At 42.6% G+C, this 21,301-nt stretch overlaps 1 protein-coding gene across 12 annotated transcripts in view; it reads right to left on the reverse strand.

Moving 5' to 3' along the window:
• Window positions 1-21,301, reverse strand: part of CADPS (calcium dependent secretion activator) — a 422,307-nt gene that overhangs the window by 124,239 nt on the left and 276,767 nt on the right. For all 12 annotated transcript variants that reach the window (XM_075938476.1, XM_075938477.1, XM_075938474.1 and 9 more), the window contains 2 exons: window positions 10,864-10,972; window positions 9,418-9,630 (listed from right to left, as the gene is read on the reverse strand). In XM_075938476.1, coding sequence (XP_075794591.1) covers window positions 9,418-9,630; window positions 10,864-10,972 — 322 coding nt within the window. The remainder of the gene's footprint in view (window positions 1-9,417; window positions 9,631-10,863; window positions 10,973-21,301) is intronic.

The following is a 21,301-nucleotide window of genomic DNA, read 5'->3' on the forward strand; positions in this document are numbered from 1 at the left end:
AAACAAAACAAAATATTCCGTGTAGGTGTGGCCAAGGAAGGAACCCTAGGCAGGAGCTTTGTTCCATGGGAAACAACGGAATTAAAAGGCACTTTTCACTTTTCTTTTTGCATTCAGACAAGTTTCCTGCTATGTGAGTTCTTGCCAACTCCCTCACATCTAGAACAGGGATTAAATCTCACTCTGTTTACAAATCCTGGGGGGAAACGTGTGGTATTGAAACAATTACAGAGGCTGAAAGAGCACAAAACAACAGTAAATTAAAATGTAATGTTGCTTCGTAATAATTTGGTATTTATATTTGTTTCTAACCCTATAATAAACAAACAAACAAACAAAAAAGCAACTTAAAAAAAAGTAAGACTTACATGGAAACAAAGAATGCAATTAAATAGAAGATTCCTTAAATATTTAATGTTAACATAGGAAAGACAGTGGCTTTTGCAAGCTGTTTTGGGAATGTCTGAACCCAGAGGTATTACAACTTTTATAGGAGACATTGCCTACATTGTTCTTGGTATTTTCTAGTTAAATAAATAGCTAGCGCTGCCCATCAGAATGACAACACAGATTCAAAATGTAACATTTCAATTAATTGCAAGCAATATTTAATCCAGCAGGAGCTTGTAATCTTGATTGCAAAGCTGCTGAACAGATAGTGGAGTTTAGAACATGCTCTGCAGCACTAGGGACCATTTTTTTCTGTTTTATTCGACATAACGATTCCTATTTGCCATCTATCTGCCTATTAGCTTACCCCAAAGTGGGGTTTTCTCTGTGACTCCATACATCCAGTGTGGAGAATGAAACAGCAGCTCCATTTAGAGTTGATGCTGCCGACAGATTAGCTAGCGTGTGTGTGTTGGGTCCGAGGCACGGGGCAGCCTGCTCGACACGGAGAATTAGCGTAGCGCCTCCATGACACATTTCGTTCCCACCAGCCGAAGGCAGAGGGTCTAAAGTCCACCCCAACCTTGGGTCTCTCTTCGTAGCCCACTAGCAATGCGCCAACAGGCTGGTTTTTATCTATTTTGACAGATTATGCCCTGTCCTTTCTGTCCCTCGGGGCCAAGATCGATTTGATTAATAGGAATACACAACTAAAGGGTTTGTATGTGCTGTTTTCAATTCCGCATCTAGTGCCCATCAAATGGCTTTACAATTTTAACAGCTATATCGGGCTTTTTTAAAGCAGTTAGATTGCTGCACTCAAATTTCCTCGAGGAGACTGTAAGCTGACAAACCGGCCGGAGGCTTGAATTTGCCAGCTCTGCTCAGATATTTTATTACTTTTCAATTATGAGCCAGGGTGCACTGTCAATTTGGCTGCTGAGCAAAGAGGATACTTTCTTAGCCTTGAGTAACCCAACTACAAATTTTAGGGCCTCCTTCCTCTTTTTTTAAAAATTGCACACCAGTTTAAAGAGGTTCAAGAAAATATGTAACAATACATGATGGCAAGTTTCTCCCTTTCACACTGATCTGGCATACACTTCAATTTCTCTTCACAAGAGGGACCTAGGTCAGATATTCAGCTGGTGTTAATCTCATAGCTTCACTTCCTACAATGGAGTTAAGGATTGGCTCATGATTTTTTGAGACCTTTCGAATCAAAAACAAGTTCTCAAGCAGTCTACACCAGTGTTTCTCAACCCGTGGTACAAGTACCCTTAGGGGTACTTGAGAGAAGTCGGGGGGGAGGGATACATCAAAACAACTGAAATGTGGAGAAAACTGAATTTTTGTTTTCAGTTTTACAGCGCTTTATTATTTTTGTGCTTTTCACACCCAAAAATGTCATCGCCCGCCTGGCTACGATTAAGTAGTTTAAACAAATGTGTTGCAATGGCAGAAAAAAACCTTTGTGTGTCTGAAAAATATAGGTACTGGGGATACTTATAATTTTTTTAAAAAAACGGGTACTTTATTAAAATAAGGTTGAGAAACACTGGTCTACATCCTAGGGCAGGGGACTCAAAGGGCCCTAGGTGCAGCCCACAAGGTTAAGTGGTTAGTAGGCTCTTGGCAAAGTCCACTGAACTGTAGGAAATTGAAGCCAAAGACGGTTTTACTGTAATTGGTCCTTGCAAAGCAATGCCTTACCCAGGGTACGTCTACACAGCAGCAGTATTTCAAAATAACTTAGTCCACATCTACACAGCAGGCAGGTATTTTGAAAGAATGTCGAAATACTGTCAAGCTGGAGGACTTCTTACTCTGACTCCTGCAACCCTCATTGTTCGAGGAGGAAGGGAAGTCAGAGGAAGAGCGCTCTATTTCGAAAGAAGTGCTGTGTAGACGCTCCCAATTTTGAAATAAGCTATTTCAATTTAAGCTATGCAGTTTTCATAGCTCAATTTCTTTCGAGTTAAGCCCTGCAGTGTAGGTGCACCACCAGACCCTCTCTGTCACTCCAAACAACTCATTGGCTCAAAAGAACCCTATGAAGAGACAGCTATTATACATGGCATATTATGAGCTTGACTGACCAAGATGTATTCCAAAGAAGGGCAATTTGCAGGAGTTCGGATTGTTTTAAATAATTTTAATGGGATAATTTCTGGCAGAGAAAGTAAGATTCATGGCAGCAGTCCACATGATGACTCCGTGCGACACCTCTCATTGACACAAAACCAGTCAATAGCTGTTTTGTGCAGGCAGGACTGCCGGGTGAGGGGTGCACAAATCACCATCTCAGATCTAAATTCAGAAAGGAGGAAATTATGCTTTCATGAAAATCCAGTGTGATCTGAACTGGAGATGGCTTTGGAAAATGATTCTATTGCATGTCACACACACATACATTGAATTCAAATACAAATATTGCACTGGTCTAGTTGCTCAAAATTCTGTGGAACATCTAGGCTGTCTTAGAAGACAAAATAACGACAACCTTAACGCTACGCTTTCTTTTGCTTTCTGAATTATTTTACATTATAAAATAAACGCACCATACAATCTGCAATTCATTTTGTATCTTGGTGGGTGTTTTTAAAAAAAAATATTTCACAAGCTGAATGTTAGAAGTCAATTATACTAAAAACATTTACCCGTCTAGGAAAAAAAGCAAAGCATAAATATATTACCCCAATCACCTCAGACAGCCATTCAAGATTTTAAAGTAACAACTATATCTGCATGTAAAACCATGGAGGTTTTTTTTATATAAAACAGTCATCTTTCAAAACAAACAATTTGTACAGTTTGAACGTGCTTTTAAACAACATACAAAATCAAGGCTCAAACTCACACCCAAATTGTACAAATAATTGGTACACATTTAATAAATCAGTTGCTGGGGCCAGACATTGGACCTTATGACTCTAATCTGTTCTTATAACAATGATAATTAAATAAAAAGAAAGAGAGAGTGTTATGTGCTGCTTCTGTAATTTACAATCCCTTTCCAAGGTGCTTTGCCAAGTTGGTTGGCACATTATTCAAGGCCCCAAGACAAAATTATGCTACAGGCCAAAAAAATGTTGTTTTACATCTTAGGCTGTGAGTAAAGTTATACTGGCATCACAAACTCTATTAAACTTCTTTTCTTTAAAACTAGGCATTTATGCTAAACTTTGTAGTTTACAGTATTGACCTTCTTAATACATTTCTAGAATGGCAATTTTATTTTATTCTACTTGGAGCATTACAAAACACTGGCATGTCTATCTTATCTGTCTTAGCTATCCGGCCTGTGATTCTCTGTCAAACACATATTTTGTATATATGTTTGAAGTCATAGTCTTAAAATCTGTCAATGTCAGTATGACATAGATATAAAAAAAAGGGGGAGGGGGAAGAAGAAAAAATGCCCTACCACTCTGTTCTATTAGGGCAGTCCTTCTGTTATTTACTACAGTCATTTGAAAGCAACAGACAAAAAGGTCAAACATCCCTTTCTTGCTATTTGTGTTTTTGGCCTCCACCCCAGCCCCCGGTGTCTTTTGCTACAGTAAGAATTTAGGCAGATTTTGTTTGGACTGCTGCAGTTCAGAACTGGGGACAAGCTCCATAAAAGAATTCTTGTTATAAAAGGCTATCTGTAGCCATTTATTGTAAGAATTTTCAACTTCCAATTATTTATTTTCAGCAAAGAGTGACTTTGTTTGAGTACCAAGGGCAACTGAACATCCAGTAGATTTTATAACACATTTGTTTATAAAACTGTAAATTAAAAGGTGACTTTGTATCTTACTCATCTGGAAAATGTGTACTTGTCATATCTGCTTGACATTACAAGAATGAAGATGTGGTTTGGATGGTAACAAACAATGACACTAGTCAACCTCATCAGGAGACATGAAATAAAGGAATGACAATGATTGATGGCAGCTATTCATTTACAGATATTTCTAGAAGAGTCTTTATTGGCATGGTCAGACTACTGTGCTAAGTTTTGCAGTAACTTAACTCTTCCTCCGCTATGCACAACAGTGGGAGAGAGGGCAACGCAGAACTGCAGGCTAACTCCCTGCCCATTGTGTTGTGCCACACAGTTGACTGCACGCTTTGAGGAACAGCTAAATTTCTTCATGGTCTCATAGATTAAACAGAACTTATAGAGACTCTCAGAATGACTACTTGTTAACAACATACCAAAAGGAAACACCTAGGAACTGAGTTTTGCTTGAATCAGTGGAACTGAAAACACTAGTTTGTGCTGCTAGTGTTCTAGCCAAACACACACACACACACAGTTCTATATTGTTGTTTATTACTGAATTGCTGGCAATTATATTTGTGTGTCTATTACAAAGTCTCTTCCTCTTTATATACGATATACCATAATGTTGCCACTGATATGAAGACAATCCAACAAATATTTCAAATTTGACCATGATTATGCCCCTCTCTGCAAACATGTATGCATGTATCTTTACTCATCTAACTCTCTGAGAGCAATGGGACTACTCAAATGAATAAAGTTACCTAAATGCCTATTGCTACAGAACTCATTTTTAGTACTGCCTCTGCTGTTTTCAACAGTGAGAATATTCTATCATGCTTTTTCTTACGTGGCTTTACTTTTCACTCTACTGGATATGAAAATGTATTTTTCAACTTAATTTTAAGGTTTTAATAGTAAGTAAAGCATAGTGCTGTAAAGTATTAATTACACAATACCTTGAAATGAAATCTAAGTTAATCAAGGTTCAGTAGTTAAATGAATTACAGTTTATAATATGTGACTAAATCAAGTGGTTGACAGAATAAGCAAAAATCAGATTTCAGGGAACAGCTAATTCTAGGAAAAATATGGGCTTTTAACTGTTTTTTAAAACATTTGGAATTTAATGATGAGGAAATACACAACTGTTTTAACAAGTCACTTGTGCTTTTTAAGGCACAAAAAGTGATTTATAGTCTATTTTAAATTCATTGAAGTTATGTGAGAAGTGAATTGATATTTTAATACTGCATTCCTATAATGTAGCATCTGCAAGTTGACAATACAAGAAGATATAGCGTTCTTATGATTTATATATAATATAAAATAAAGCAACGAAAGCACATCAGACCTGAATTCATTCAATCTTTCTTTTCTTTAAAAAGTGTTGAAATCCATAATTTCCACCAAGTCAACAATTTGGAGTAAAGTCAGATCAGAATCCTCATCAGACATCCAAAACATTTTAAAAGAAAAGAAAAAAGAAAAAGTAGCATCCACTAAGAAGGGGTAAAGAAATTCTGCCTGCACTCCCGGGGTACATTTCGGCAGGGAAAAAAGGGGTATTGTTTAATGGTCAGAAGGTAGATACCACCTGCTCCTTCTCATAATTGCATTCAGAATACTCCCAATACATATTTGCCAGCTCTTATGACCAACAGCCTCTACTCCCTCTTAAGGAAAGTATGCACTCACCATGTGTTTGAGGAACAGCGTTTTAAACACGAATAAAGAATTAGTAAAGTGTATATTGTAGTTAAGACTGAACAATTTTTTTATTGCACAAGTTTAAACTATTATCTTTCTGCTTAAATAGGCATCTTTATAGAAAAAATAACTAAAAGAGGTAAAAAGCTCTGATAGCAACTTTATTCATTTATTATATTTTAAAAAGCACTCCTTAGAATGAGAATGACATTTGTGATCACATGCTAAACATTCATGTATATTTGTTTTTGGGAACAGGAAGAATCCCTACAGTGACTAAACTTTTGCAATGAATAGTGGATTGTCTTTCCTCTCTGGAAATATATGGAGAGAGTGAACAAAGCATTTCAGTTTGTTTTCAGAATAATCCACGATTATTTTACATGATCAGAAACTGTCACACCATGAAGACGCATGCTTGGATGTGTAAGGAACATCTTTCTGTTTGGGCTTTGTTTCTTTGAAGTACTTGTCTTGCTCAGTTAAGCTTCTGCGGATTCCCTACCCTACCTTTCTATTCTTTGAGGTGTCTGTAGTTACTCCACACTGCTGGTGCACTACCCCATGCTAATAATTGCAGCGAAAACCCCCTCCCACCCGATAGATTGTCAGAGTGCAAAATGATCTGTTTTCAGGCATTAAGCAGTCAACTAGATGTAAATTCCATGAAACAAAAAAAAAAGAGTATTATTTACAGTTTTATTGTGATGTTAATTAATATTTACGTCTTGGAATGAAAAATAGGAAATGTTAATGATTGGCTTTACTACGAGGATCACTTGATGCCAATGTGAAAGCCAGGGAGAGAAGGCAATTATGCAAACATCACATGCATCCTAATTTCAATATGGAAACTTACATTTCAAACCTAAATTCAGGAAAATAACATGGAAAGTTTTACTACAAAATCTAAACATGAGAAAGATTTAAGTGAAAAATAAGCACATTGCATATGTCAGATAATCTAGTTTGATTATCTGAGCTGTGCTAGCTACAGGGAAGCACTTACCCTTGAATCCAGCTAGAAGTTAGCAGGGTAAGAAGGAACAAACCAGAATAACATAAAGACTAGCAACAAGGCTCAGGACAGCAGACAGGAACCCTAACCTACCAGCTAAAGTACTTGGGTTCAAGCAAAGAATGAAAAAGAAAACTTAAAAAAAAATCCCCCAAAACGACGACACTTCTAGCTGAAAATTTCTTATGAAGCTCGATCACCCTAGCCATTTCTTATGGTGGAACAAATTATTATAATTCTCAAAAAACAGCCAACTCTTGCTATATGATGTGGTTAACAGCCATTAAATATAAACAGACATTAAAAATGAAGTATAAATCACAAGTGATATGTAAAACAATTACTGACCAATCTTTAACATTGAAAAGAAAATATTTTCAAAAAATGAAAGCTGAGTATGTTTTTTTTTTGTTTAATGTGCTAACACAGAATGGACAAAGACTGGTGCTTCCACACAAGTGGGCACTTTTATGAAGCTTAATTTATTGCCAAAGGGTGTAATGTATCTTGGCAGCTTTATTAACTACAGTACTGTACATCATTTCAACAGTAAACAAGAATGGCTTTGGGACTTTTCTCTGATAAATGTAAATATTTGAGAAAAAGTATAGCTTTGTGTTAGTGTATTTTTTCTTTTAAATTGTAGCAAAACAACAATAAAAACAGAAATTCTCAATCTAGCACGTTGTTTCACCCACGTAAAAGGGATTGTAAAGTCATTCACAAATTAATGAATAGCAGGATCTATTTTTTCAAATATTTAAATTGCACATAAAATACACTCCACCCTTGCTTAGAGTGTTTATTTCAAAGTCGAGTGCCGCTAGCCAGTTAGAAGACAAGATGAGTAATGCATCAAGTTTATATTTGCTAAGTCAAATTAGGTAGGAACCAAATAAATTCAGTATTACACCCAAGTTTCCCCACAGCAAAATATGTTGTTCTCAAGTTTCTGTTTAGCTACATAACAAGACTGGAGTGTTGGATTTGTGAGTGTGCATGTGTGTATAACAGAAAACAGTTCTATCTTTAAGCAGCTTACTCTGTCCATGAAAGCAATAACAAAACAACTTCTAGTGAAGCTGCTTTAACATTTACTTTCTTGCAAGTCCTTTTTTTTGCCAAGAACTTTACACTATAATAAGCAAGAAAAAATAAGATCCGTAAGGTATATAGTTAAAAGCACAAGAATAAAGTGCTTAACAATAGTCCTTACCTTTCCGTAGGCAACAAAACAAATAAAACAGAGAACCCCGCCCCCAGCAAACCAAACCCCTTTTGAAAATGCAATACTTGTTTTGTTAGAATGTAAAAGATTTAATCCAGATCTGTATCTATAACCAAGACACCTGACAGTAAAACACCACATGTATATAAAGGACTCATTTCTGCCTTTTGTGACTTAAGCTTCGTGTATGTTACTATCCAATGGATTTTTAAATGAGGGCGGTATTCTGTCCACAGAACATACACTAACATACAGGCATAAAACCAAAAAAGCTATTGGCCCAGCTCCTTACTTCTGCCATCGGCAGAGAGCAGCTGAAATGCAAGGATGAATCTGAGCTCTGGCACGTTTCCCTCGTTCCCCTAGTCGCCTGCACAGGAGGATCTGTTCACCTAGATACCAGGAAAGAAATATGCGGGAGTTTGTCTGGGTTCATTTTTTTGCACTTTGGAACAACCCTCCTGAAGGTTGGTTTTTTTAGCGGTATGGGGATCCAATGGCAGCAAAACTTTTGTGGAAAACATTCTGCCAATGTGTTTTGGCTTCAGATTCTAGGTTGGTGAGGATGGATCAAGAGGGCTCTATGTGGATGGCTCTTTACTCTAGATCAGGGGTAGGCAATAACTATCCCACAGGCTGCATGTGGTTCACCAGTGACCCCAATGAGGCACTGGCACTTTATTTACCTGCATGTCCACAGGTACGGCCGCTTGAAACTCCCATGCACCATGGGTCACCGTTCCTGGCCAATGGGAGTTGTGGGAAGTGAAAGAAAGGAGCACGCCACGTCTCTGATGGAGTGTTATGTAATAGTTAGGAGTGGCTAGCCCAGTGAAAATGCCAGAGGCTTTCTTGCAGTTTAAATTTTCAACAGGGAACTTCCTTTTGCACCTTCACAATTTGTACCTAAGTTTTTGAATGGCCAACTGAATTGTGGGTGAAAATCAGGGCACTTGCCCCTCTAGGCACCTGATCTCAGGTGCAAATCAACTTCTGTGATCTAGACCTGCAGTTCTTCTTGGGGGCAGGAAAAGCATTCTCATAAGAATGGCTGAGCTATCTTGTATCAAGTATTGCACTTTACGATACCCATTTTACAATTTCCCAACAGAATCTGTTCCTTGGGTTTGATCGTGGGTAAGACACAGGTTAACTGGTTCTGAAGTCACTGATATAAAAGCAGCTTAGAAATATTCTTTTTTTAAGTTGGGATTTTGTGGCTGAATATTTATTCACATCCGTGCAGAAATCTTCCCTCAGAGACTTCTGCTCTCTAGAACAACTTTATTTACTTACAAAATTGAGAGATTGGCGCATCTAGCTGGGGCACATTTCCTCCCTTAGCGTTCAGTTTTTGAACTTGGGTCGGAGGCACGGGTTTGTGAGACTGGCCGGTGGCCCGATACATGGCTTGGACCCACAGGATTCGGTCTTGTTCATCATCACTTGCGAAAATCACCGTGTCCCCTTCTTTCACTGCATTGAAAAATGCTCGGCCACCCTCCAAACCTGGCAGGAGAGAAAACAACATTTAAACAAGGTAACACGGATTCATGGAGTTTCACAGTAGAACAGCCAGTCCTGCATAACACAGGAGGCAGAATTTCACCCAGTGATCTCTGCTTTCAGACCACTGAGCTAAAGTTTGAGAAGACACCTCCAATATCGAGGTAAAGTCTGCTGCTGGTGGAGAATCCAGCACCTCTCTAAGTGACACCTTGGATGTGCATTTCCATGAGTGTGTATCCGCTGCTTTCAGTTACTCCAGCATAACTCGATTGCCTTCAGGATCAACAAGTAGTATGAGCACACAGTGTGTCAAAGGGTGTAAGAAACATTTCAAATGGTTTGATCTTAACATATTAATGGAACATTATTTTTTTTGCAGAAGTTAGACATTGGTTATGTAACTTGTATATAGCATTTACCAGCCTTTTCTCTACCCTACCACTATTATCAAAAGAAAGCTGTTCGGGTCAGGTGTTGCAGTCTTTTTTCCAAGCAAAATTCCAATTGATTGCCATGCCTTTTATACAATCTTCCTACCAATTCTCATCTCTTTTCTAAAGGGGGCATGTTTGCTTCTTTCTCGCTCCTTGATTTGGGGCCAGATTCTGACCTGGGGCCATAGAATCAGACACTTAGCATCTACTTTCTGACTTCTTGCTGAAGCCCACTGAGGAGAGATGGATCCGTGCATCCTCATTCTACAGCAATCTCTAGCTGTGCTACTCAGCATGAGAAAAGGGAGCAGGAAGTGGATGACTCTTACAAGCAAGTGCTGGAAGGGCCCTGGAAAAGCCTGATCAGTAAAAAATGACAATCCGGTCTTGTAAGTATTTTCTAATAAAAAAATCCCAGGTACATTGGCCGGCATGTGTGTGTGCGCGAGGTAAACGGAGAATATTTTGGAGATACAGGCAAAGATTTTCAAAGGAGACTAGTTCAGTTAGAAACTCAGTTCCTATTGATTTTCCTGGGTTTGGAGTATCTTGTTCCTGTGAAAACGCCAGCCACCATACCATTAAGAAATTTGAATATATTTCATCTTCACCTGGTTTCCCTAAAGCAACTTATAGGCTTCGTTTTGAACAGGGAATGACTAGTATAAAAACAAACATGTGTACGAGACAACCCCTCCTGGCGTAGCTATGAAGATAAACACATAAGGAATAGATTTTGCAATTTCATAAATGTGCTATGCTTCGTCTCTCAGCTCAAACCTGTCACATTCCCTCATACCTGGCTGGGGGTCAGTGTAGTCCACAGTGTATCCGTCAAGTTGCAGTAGTTCTTGAGGTTCAGCTTTTTTCTCCCGGTAACTGCACATAGCAAACGTATATTGACTCACCTGAAGGAAACCACAAAGCGGAGATCACATCACGCTACCACCACCCGGAGACTCAAAGTGTTACAAACAATGTTCAATGTCATTGATCCTAGGGAAGGTCCTCATTTACTAATCAAGGAGGAGATTTTTTTTCCTTATTGATTCTTGCCTGAGTATAACTTTAACATGCTCAGCAAAACATTTTCTTGCACCTTCTTTCACAGCTGATTGCTAATTCTCTGCACTGATACATATGTTTTTTTATTTTCCCCAAAAGAGGAAGCTACACGCTTTAAAAACTCTATCATTCATCTCAGACAAATGCCGGAGTGACATCCTGTCACAAACAATGTGAGCTAAATTGCTAGGTGCCAGTCATATTAAAGCAATCTTAAAATCCCACTGAGCTCTGCAGTTGTTGTCATCAGTGCTGTAAATGGCAGCTTTCACTCCTCTGAGTTACCATCTGTATGACACGATACATTCAATGTCAAGTTCTTGATGGAGGCCGTTTCAGCTTCTGGGATCTCCGTCAGCTCTCCAATTGCCTTTAGGAGGCCATCAGGCCGCATCAAGACCCAACTTGTACTTAGCGTTTTAGAATCTGGATTGTCTGGAAGAAGACTGTTAGAAAGCAAAGGATTCTCCACGCTTTAGGCTAGGAATTTACAGGGAAATGTACTGTCAAATGATTTCAAATGACTTTATTAAGGTTGTGTCAGGTCCTGGATTCCTTACATAATTTTACGAGTTTAGACATTCTGTTGACCTCTGGATGAAATTTTGATTTCACATGATTCTTTCTTTAAAAGTCACGTTCGTCAGTTTTTTGGAAACCTTTTGAAAGGCACGTTGTGTGCAAGTTATTCACTCTCTTTGGCAGCCCAACAGCCAAGAGATTTTCCTCCTAACTACAAAGACCCTGCTCTAGTATAAATATACATGCATGCAGTGTTATTTTTTGTGTGGCATCTATCACTCATAAAATGCTATTTATTTAAAGCCATACACATGAAACGACTTGCAAGCGGGTTAGATCACTGCTCAATACACTGCTGCCCTCTACTGGTTTGTACTAAACACTGCCACGTGCTCTTAAGAATTTTTCCTTATGGGTATTATTCTTAGGAACGGCTCATAAAAATCTGAAGCCCACAGGTTTGCGGGAATAAAAAGATGAAAAGACAGATACTAGTAACATGTTAAGTGCATTGCTTACTACAGGGTGACCCTCTCTAGTCCGGCACTCTCTGGTCTGGCAACATCCATGGTCTGGCATGATTTTAGTAAGCTGGATGTCCACCTATCATGGGTATGGCCAAGTTTTCTACTGCCCCATAAAGTTTGTTTACAGCCACCAGTCCTGGCTCTCGGTGTTCTGTGCTGTTATTTAGCTCTAATTTATCCCTAAAATGTCTTCTAAGAGCCCAGTAAGCAGCGGAAGTGTCAGTAATGCTGCTAGACAATATTGACCTCCCATGGTCCAGCAAATTCTCTGATTCAGCACTTGTCAGGTCTCGAGGGTGCCGGACTAGAGGCTGCACCTGTATCATGAATAAGAATGCACAAGTGAGCAACAACCAACAGCTATTGTTTACAGACACATCCTAGTGACACAACCATGTGCATAAACTTTGATTAAAATGATGTAGTCAACTTTCCTAACTATGCAAAAATAAAAAAGACTGTAAAAACAATAGAAAATTTCAAATCAACCTTAGTGCCTTCAAACACAGCATTTAGAGGACTCTTGCATTTATTTTTCAATCAGTTGTACTTTACATATAGTATATTGCTGCCACCTTCTGGACACATTGCTGATTATTTTCTATTGGTTTCATAAACATAATGAGAATTGTATTACCGTATTACTTGAAAAGTAGTTACCTTCTGCAATTAGGGATGGCAAGAAAAAATTAATTCTGCGGTGATTCAATTTTAATTTAACATCAGCTGCTAGAGATACAACTTGTGTTTATTTCCTGCAACAGTTACAGCAACAGACAACTCTTCTGTTGTACTGAATGTCTCCTTTAACCTAGAAAGTGGGCACTGATTTTCAAGCTCTCTTTACTATACATGTCTTGCATATTACATTTCAGAGGTCTTGGACAAAGAAAATATTATTCATTCCCAGGCAAATCAATTGCACACATACATACAGAGACACACACATACTAGTTGGTACAGATTCAATTTCTCTAGTCTGGCATCCTCGGGACCCTGACCAGTGCCGAACCAGAGAATTTGATGAATCATGGGAGGTCAATATTGTCTAGCAGTATTACCAACACTTCCATTGCTTACTGGGTGGCTAGAAGACATTTAGGGGCTGAATTAGAGATAAATAATGGCACAGAATACTGACAGCAAGGACAGGTGGCTGTAAAACTTTAAGGGACCGCAGGAAACTTACCTACACCCACGATAAGTGGACATCCGGCTACCTAAAATCATGCTGGACCACGGAGTGCCAGATTAGAGAGGTTCAACCGGTATTTCTAATTTTACAATATTATACAAATATGACCACTACTTTCATTCTACTGATCCAAGGAAACTTTCTTGCTAGCATTCCATCTGTGGCTGCAAACACTCTACTTACCAAGAACAGAGTTAATGAATTAAAACATGTAATTGCCCTCTTGTTACGTATATTATTTTGGTAAGACTAAGGTGTTTTTATTAACTTTGAACTTCAATAACCTTACGTTTCTCAGCCAGATAATATTTTCTCATGTTACAGTACTGTAATTGAGGTAGATTTTTTTAAAAATTCAAGCTCAAATCTTAGTCCACAAGTTTATACTCATCGCTTATTTGTTTGATTTTTAACGTAGCGAGTGGTTTATATTGGTGGTAGAAGAGGATTTTGAGCAGTTACCACAGTGATAACTTACATCAGAGAGAGGTTATATGTCATATGGCATGAAAAGTAAGAGGCGTCAAATGGGAACAGAAGTGTCCAAAAGCCATTCTCCTCTGGACAAGTTTAAAATAGGATTTAGTGAGCACGGTAAGTGAACAAAGGACTATGCAACAGATGAAAAGTTTACTGCCAAAAGGCACAAGTATTGCAATGCAAAGTAAAAACAGAGACTGGCTGGAAAGCATTATGGAATAAGTAGTTTTTAAAAATTGCTGCGAGGGAGCTGATGGATGTTGGTGCCCGGTAATTGATCGGCTGTCCCAGGAGAACCAATAGCAGTGAAACCACAGCATCATGGATTTCAGCACAGGTTAAGGGCCTCTCTAAGTAGCTATGGTCTTGAATGGGCTTGTGCAGCTGGCGCTAAAGCCCACGATGCTGCACCTTTGTTACGACTAACTCAGTTAAAGCTAGCTGGAGAGCACGTCGACAGGCAATCACTCCTCCAACTGCAGTGAGGACATCCCTGTACGCAGCACTGGAACTTTTACTGGCAGAACAATATTCCGAAGCACTCAGTGCAGAGGAGAGCCCAGCATGGACCTGGGTAATACACTTTCATGGCATTGCTAGTAAAGGCATTTTCATGATGTCTCGCTATGCTGTGCTCCACACATAAAGCTATGCTGGCGTGATGTTGTACCAAGTCAGATTAAGCCACTTCAGCTGTGTGTGTGGACACTCTGCCACGGGTTTATACTGCGTTTAGAGTGCCACAGTGTGTTATTTAAGAGACAGAAATGACACAGAAGCAAGCCATGTTCAAACCAGCATAAGGAGGTCCATGTTCCAAGTCAAAGAGGTTTACGCTTAATTAGTGTTCTATTCCACCTCATGTAAACCAGTGCAACCCCAACATGTATCTGCAGAGCGGATTTGCTCTTGTCCATTAGCATTCCTGACAGTTACAGCAGAAATCCTCTCTCGTACCCTGGGGAGGAGAAAAAACTTCTAAGAACGTACTCACAGAACTGCCATACAGCTCCCAACTAGGCCAAACTCACTACAAATGCACTTGACTCTCCTATGTTATGCTTCTTGGAAGATGGCATGTCAACATCCCTTTGGCATCAGATGAGAAAGCGATATGCTACCAGCGCACTGCAGTACAAGTATGACCTGCAAGAGTACCACAGAATATTCCTGCTTAAAATGGCTCAGCTTGATTGGGCTAAGGATTGTGATACAAAAGGAGCTCTCAATCTGCAAGTTAAAGTGGCCCTAAAGTATTTACTCCAGATTCAGAAACAAGATGACACCACACCTAGTGGCAAAGCGTGAAGGTTTCTATTCTGTGAGAGATGTGATCATCAGACGCAGTCTATAAACGGTTCTCTAAAAACGAGATTCCTGGGAGATGTATATGCAACGTTCACTTTGGAGAGTCAGACCGGGCCATAAGCAGGAATTTTCATGGCGACTACTAGTATTCAATTCATGGAGATGTCTGGATGCAGAGTTTTTTCTTTAGGGCATCTGGGGGAAGAGGGTAGAGAATTCTTGATGGCTGTTGTGTAACTAGAGATGTCTTCTCCACTGGGTAGCACTGTCTACATCAGCCCCTAAACTGTCAGTGTTCTACTTTGCGTGGAGGTTCTACTGTGCATGGAAGATTCTTAAGTTTGCAGATACCAAGCCAGGAGAGGTTGCAAGAGCTTCGGAGGATAGGGTGAAAATTCAAAATGATCTGGACAAACTGGAGAAATGGTCTGAGGTAAATAGGATGAAGTTTAATAAGGACAAAGGCAAAGTACTGCACTTAGGAGGGAACAATCAGTTTTATACATACAGAATAGGAAGCAGCTGTCCAGGAAGGATACTGCAGAAAGGGTTTTAGGGATCACAGTGGACCACAAGCTAAATATGAGTCAACAGTGTGACACTGTTGCAAAAAAAGCAAACATGATTCTGGGATGCATTAACAGGAGTGATGCGAGCAAGACACAAGAAATCATTCTTCTATTCTACGTTGATTAGGCCTCTGTTGGAGTACAGGCAGTCCCCGACTTACGCGGATCCGACTTATGTCGGATCCGCACTTACGAACAGGGCTTTCTCGCCACGGAGGTCGAGGTAGCGGATTGCTGCCTGCGAGCTCCAGGGCGAGAAAGCCCCATTCGTAAGCTGCTCCCGGTGCCCCTAGTCTGCTGGAGACCGTCTCCAGCAGACCAGGGGCACCGGGACTGAAGCCACAGCAGCGGCGGGTTCCCGCGCTTCTGAGGCTTTGCCAGAGCAAAGCCTCAGAAGCGCGGGAACTCGCCGCTGCTGCGGCTTCGCTCCCGGTGCCTGTGGTCTGCTGGGGACCGTCCCCAGCAGACCACAGGCACCGGGAGCGAAGCCTGTGGGGACCGTCCCCAGCAGACCACAGGCACCGGGACTGAAGCCGCAGCCGCGGCGGGGTCCCTCGCCTCTGAGACTTTGCCAGAGCAAAGCCTCAGAGGCGCGGCACGCCGCTGCCGCTGCGGCTCTGCTCCCCGTGTCCCTGGTCTGCTGGGGGGGGGGGGGGCGCAGCTAGTGTGCCCCCCTCCCAGCAGACCAGGCTTTTGTTGTGGACCCTGGGGCAGAGCAGCTGGGGTGCTGCCGATTGGTTCTGCAACTCCGCTCTGGGCACTACTGGACCAACCCGGCAGCACCCCAGCTGCTCTGCCCCAGGTCCTGATTCAGCCGCTGCTGGTCAGTTTCAGCAGTGGCTGAATCAGGACCCTGGGGCAGAGCAGCTGGGGTGCTGCTGGGTTGGTCCAGTAGCGCCAAGGAGCGAGGAGCGGTGCTACTGGAGCAACCCAGCAGCACCCCAGCTGCTCTGCCCCAGGCGTCCCCAAGTCAGCCGCTGCTGAAACTGACCAGCGCTGACTGCAGGAAGCCCGAGGCAGAGTTGCTCTGCCCCAGGCTTCCTGGAATCAGCCACTGATCAGTTTCAGCAGCAGCTGACTTGGGGAAGCTTGGGGTTCTTAAGTTGAATCTGTATGTAAGTCAGAACTGGCGGTCAGTTTCAGCAGCGGCTGAATCTGGACGCCAGTTCCGACTTACATACAGATTCAACTTAAGAACAAACCTACAGTCCCTATCTTGTACGTAACCCGGGGACTGCGTGTATTGTGTCCAGTTCCAGGCACCACATTTCAAGAAAGATGTGGAGAAACTGAAGAAGGTCCAGAGAAGAGCAACAAAACTGATGAAGGGTCTAGAAAATATGACCTATGAGGGAAGACAGAAAGAACTGGGCTTTTTTACTTTGGAAAGGAGAAGACAGAGGGGACATGATAGCAGTTCTCAAGTACCTAAAAGGGTGTTATAAGGAAGAGGGAGAAAAATGGTTCTCCGTGTCCTCTGATGATAGGACAAGAAGCAATGGGCTTAAATTGCAGCAAGGGAAGTTTAGGTTGGACATTAGGAAAAACTTCCTACCTGTCAGGGTAGCTAAGCACTGGAATAAATTGCCTAGGGAGGTTGTGGAATCTCCGTCACTGGAGATATTTAAGAGCAGGTTAGATAGTCATCTATCAGGGATGATCTAGACCGTGCTTGGTCCTGCCGTGAGGGCAGGGGACCCGACTTGACCTCTCGACATCCCTTCCAGTTCTAGTATGCCAGTATTCTAATTTGCATGTGGCCTGCCAAGAGGAACTAGTAATGCACCTGATTTACTGTACAGCCTTCAAGATTCCAGCTGGGTGCTAGAGGGGAGAACAGGGAAGGGATCAGAGAGAGATGAAAGGGAGACACAACACGGAGAGGAAAAAGACAAGAAAAGGAATATTCTTTTGAGTAAGAATGAGACAAGAAAGGAAGAAGAACAGAAGTTGAGAGAGAGAACAAGAAAAGGGAAAACAGAGAAAACAGGAGAGAAAAAATGACAAAGGACACTGATTTTAGATTGGCAAATTAGATTTTACTTATTTGTTTCACTATATTCCTTCACCTAGTAATTCTCAATCGATGGGATAGATGGATGGGTATTTGTGAATACTGTTTTTCATGGCTCCTTACTAATCAAGCCCATTGATGAGGAGAGAGAGCAATTGCCCAGGGGGTCGGGCAATTTAAAAGGGCTGCTGACAGTGCAGTGAGGTTAAGGCAGACTTCTTGCTCACCCTTGCTCTGCGCTACTCCTGGAAACAGCTGGCACCACGTCTCTGCAGCCCCAGGGCAGAAGGGGCCAGGTGTCTCCATGCTCTGCCTTGATCCCAGCACCGACTGCAGCTCCCATTGGCCGAGAAAAAGGTCAATAAGAGCTGTAGGGACGGTGCCTGCAGGCAGCACTGGTTGGAAATCCCATTTCCCCTGCTGCCAGAGGAGTGTCCTAGTCACTTTCAGGAGCTGCCCACAGTAAGTGTCACTCTCCTCACCCAACCTCCAGGAGGGACTATATAAGAAGCGGCAGGACTAGAGGCAGCCCAGACCTGGAAGGGAGAAGGTCAAGGATGGCTGGCAGGCAGAACCATGCACAGCTCAGAGTGGGGAGCTGCGTAGGAGCAGAAACCCTGGAGGCACCACTCTCCTACCGAGTGGGGAAACAGACGAGAGAATGGGCTGAACTGAGACACTCTACAGCCGTGGTCACCAACCAGTAGATCGCGATCTACCGGTAGATCTCAGGGGCTCCAAGAGTAGCTCTTGAGCCCTCTCTGAACTGCGCACCTGTGCAGTACATTTACATTAGATTTCCTCATGTAATGTAGGCGGGGCTTCAAGGAAGGGGCAGGGCAGTAGATCTTCGCCTGTTCTGAGACTTAAAAAGTGATCTTGGGTGTAAAAAGGTTGGAGACCACTGATCTACAGAGAGCAGCGGGACGGGCCCCTATTAGCGGAGTACCCCAAAAGGGGTTTGTGACCGCACCATGCGTGACGTGGCCAGAGGGCTGAGTAGCCACAAGGCTTTTTAAAACTGAGGCTGTGCAGGAACCCACGCTTGGCCGAATGGGGGTGCTCGTGCGAGGTGAGTGCCGACCTCATTACAGGACCATTTCAACCGTAACACCAAATATTGTCTTTTACATGAAGAGAAAATGTACAGAAACGATTTCAGCTGCAGAACAGTTTTCTACGGTGATGGAAGAATTTAATTATCTGGTTCTGGACATATATATTGACTTCCAAGCACTTTATTGACATAAATGAACATAATGGACCCTCTATTTTAACCTAAAAAACACTGCAGAGAAAATGTCAGCTCTCAATAAATTACTCTTTACGTTCAATTTCTAAATGTTTAAAGTAGCAATCCCACTGATCATAGACCACAAAGGCATTAGCTTTTCATGGGAATGAGGCAAGGGCAGATCTGGATACAGGAAATCTATGCAAGCAGTACAACTTACACCAGTCTACGTGAATCAGAGTTGCGTGTCCGGGCCCTTATTTTCAAAACTCTACCGTGATGAGCCAGAATGTCGGTTTAAACTATCCTGTTTTTATGGAATTACTAGAGGGCTGCACCTCCTGCTTGCTTCATGTGCTGACCCGTCCCCCCTGGACACTATACACACCAAACCTCTCCCCAGGAGGAGGTGGCGGGGTGGGGCTGCCCTCAGCTCTCCCCGAACCCAGCGAGAAAAGCAGGCGAAGCTGGTCTTGCGGACTCATCGAAGGGGGTGGGGGTACTGCTCCCCTATCCCTGCTGCTTCCCATCCAGCAACCCCTGGCTCCACTTCTGTTTCCAGGTCCTGGGCCCCACTTCTCCCCGAGCCAGTGGGGAACCATTGCCTGCCTCGCTAGGTTGCAGAGCGGTGGGACCTGAGACCCGGAAGCAGAAGCGGGGCCGGGGATGGCTAGACGGGAAGCGGTGGGGATGGGGAGCAGCAGAGCTAATGGAGCACCCTGTGGCCAACCCCCGCCAAGGCGCCGTTGCCCACCAGCGGGACCTAGAAACGGGCAGGAGGTGGCTGGGCCACAGGAACCAGAGCCTGGCAGCAGGCAGCGGAGTGGGGAGCTGGAGCTGCTTCACGCCGGGGTCCCAGGGTGCAGCAAGGAGCCGCCACTGCCCCTGGACGCTCCTTCAGGGGAGCCGGGGACCAGTGGGGAGCCGAGGGTGGCCCCTGAGGAGGGGCTGGGATATCTGCTAGCCAGATCCCCTGGGGTCCTATCCCCACACCCAGTCCCAGCCTTGTTCCTAGAGGATGGGAAATCGCCCTAGCAGTGAAGTGTTCCTGGCCTGCTCCAAGCCATGGATGCTGCTTCCCCTTCTCACTCTGCCGACACTGATAACGTGATGACATCACACTGCCGTCCAGCAGGAAACATTTTTATAGAGAGAGAGAGACTTCTCAGTGCTGTTAAAATTGGGTATTGCAAATGCTCCTGTCACCTTTTCTTACCTAGTGTCCACTGGGTTTTGCTGAAAGCAAGAGCTGTCACTGGCAGCCGAAATTACAGTGAGTGAAGGGAGTCTGTCACTAGGACTCTAGATCTCGGCACAGACATGGAAGCTGTTTTTAATCTACAGCAAGTTGATCTGGTTCCAAAATGTTCCGCAAACCTCATCAGACACAATCAGTCGAAAATGGCTTCAAGCTACATGGCAGACATGTCATCCAGGTACTGTCAAGTGTGACTTCCCACATGCTGCCAGTGAATCAAAACGGGGTTATCGCGAAGATGACAGGACAAAAATAGATTCAGTCTGAACTCTCAATGTAATTAATTCTCTTGCCGGTAAGAATTGCAGTCAATTGTGAATATGCTGTTGTGGTCAACAAAACCAACGTTAGCTCCCATTCATTTCATGATGTCCTGCCGTGCACATCATTGTATGCTACCCACAATCTCCAACTCTGCATGCTCAAAACATTTTAGATTGCCTCTCGGGGCCCTCCGCAGCCAGCTGGTTGGAATTTGCACGCTGAGTACATTTAGCTGAAGCAGCAAGTTAGGAAGCATTTAGAGAGTCAGTGAGGGGCTATTGACAGTAGGCTGAAGGGGCACTACCTCTTCCAACCAATCGTTGCTAAACTTGGATCGAAAAGCTTCCGTTGCTTACCACAGCCACTGGCGTGAGGGTTGACTTTATCAAGCAGTTTCCTCACTTGTGATGCTGTTCCCAGCCAACCTCAGGGCCATATTCTGCCATCTCTTTCACACTGCATATCTTGGAATTGAAAATGAGGCAAGTAACGAGACTCTGCCATGTCATTTACATCTAATCAGTATTCTGCTCTTCTGCTGCTCATCTCAAAGGGTGGCACATGCTATAACGGGGGTGGGAAACGCACTCAAGAGGCAATTGTATCTGTTGGATTCAATCCTGTCCTCTAATACACGGAGGTGTGCTGGTAGAGCCAGGGCAGGAGACCATGACTCGCACCTGCATGCTGAAGAGGTGTGTTTATCAGAGAGGACAATACACAAAGCATAGACATTGAGCAAAGAGACCGTTTCTCCTTTACACACCAACTATTCATTTCTCTATCCCTCCATCTATCCAG

Source organism: Pelodiscus sinensis, chromosome 11 (genome assembly GCF_049634645.1).
Source record: "Pelodiscus sinensis isolate JC-2024 chromosome 11, ASM4963464v1, whole genome shotgun sequence".
Lineage (NCBI taxonomy): Eukaryota > Metazoa > Chordata > Testudines > Trionychidae > Pelodiscus > Pelodiscus sinensis.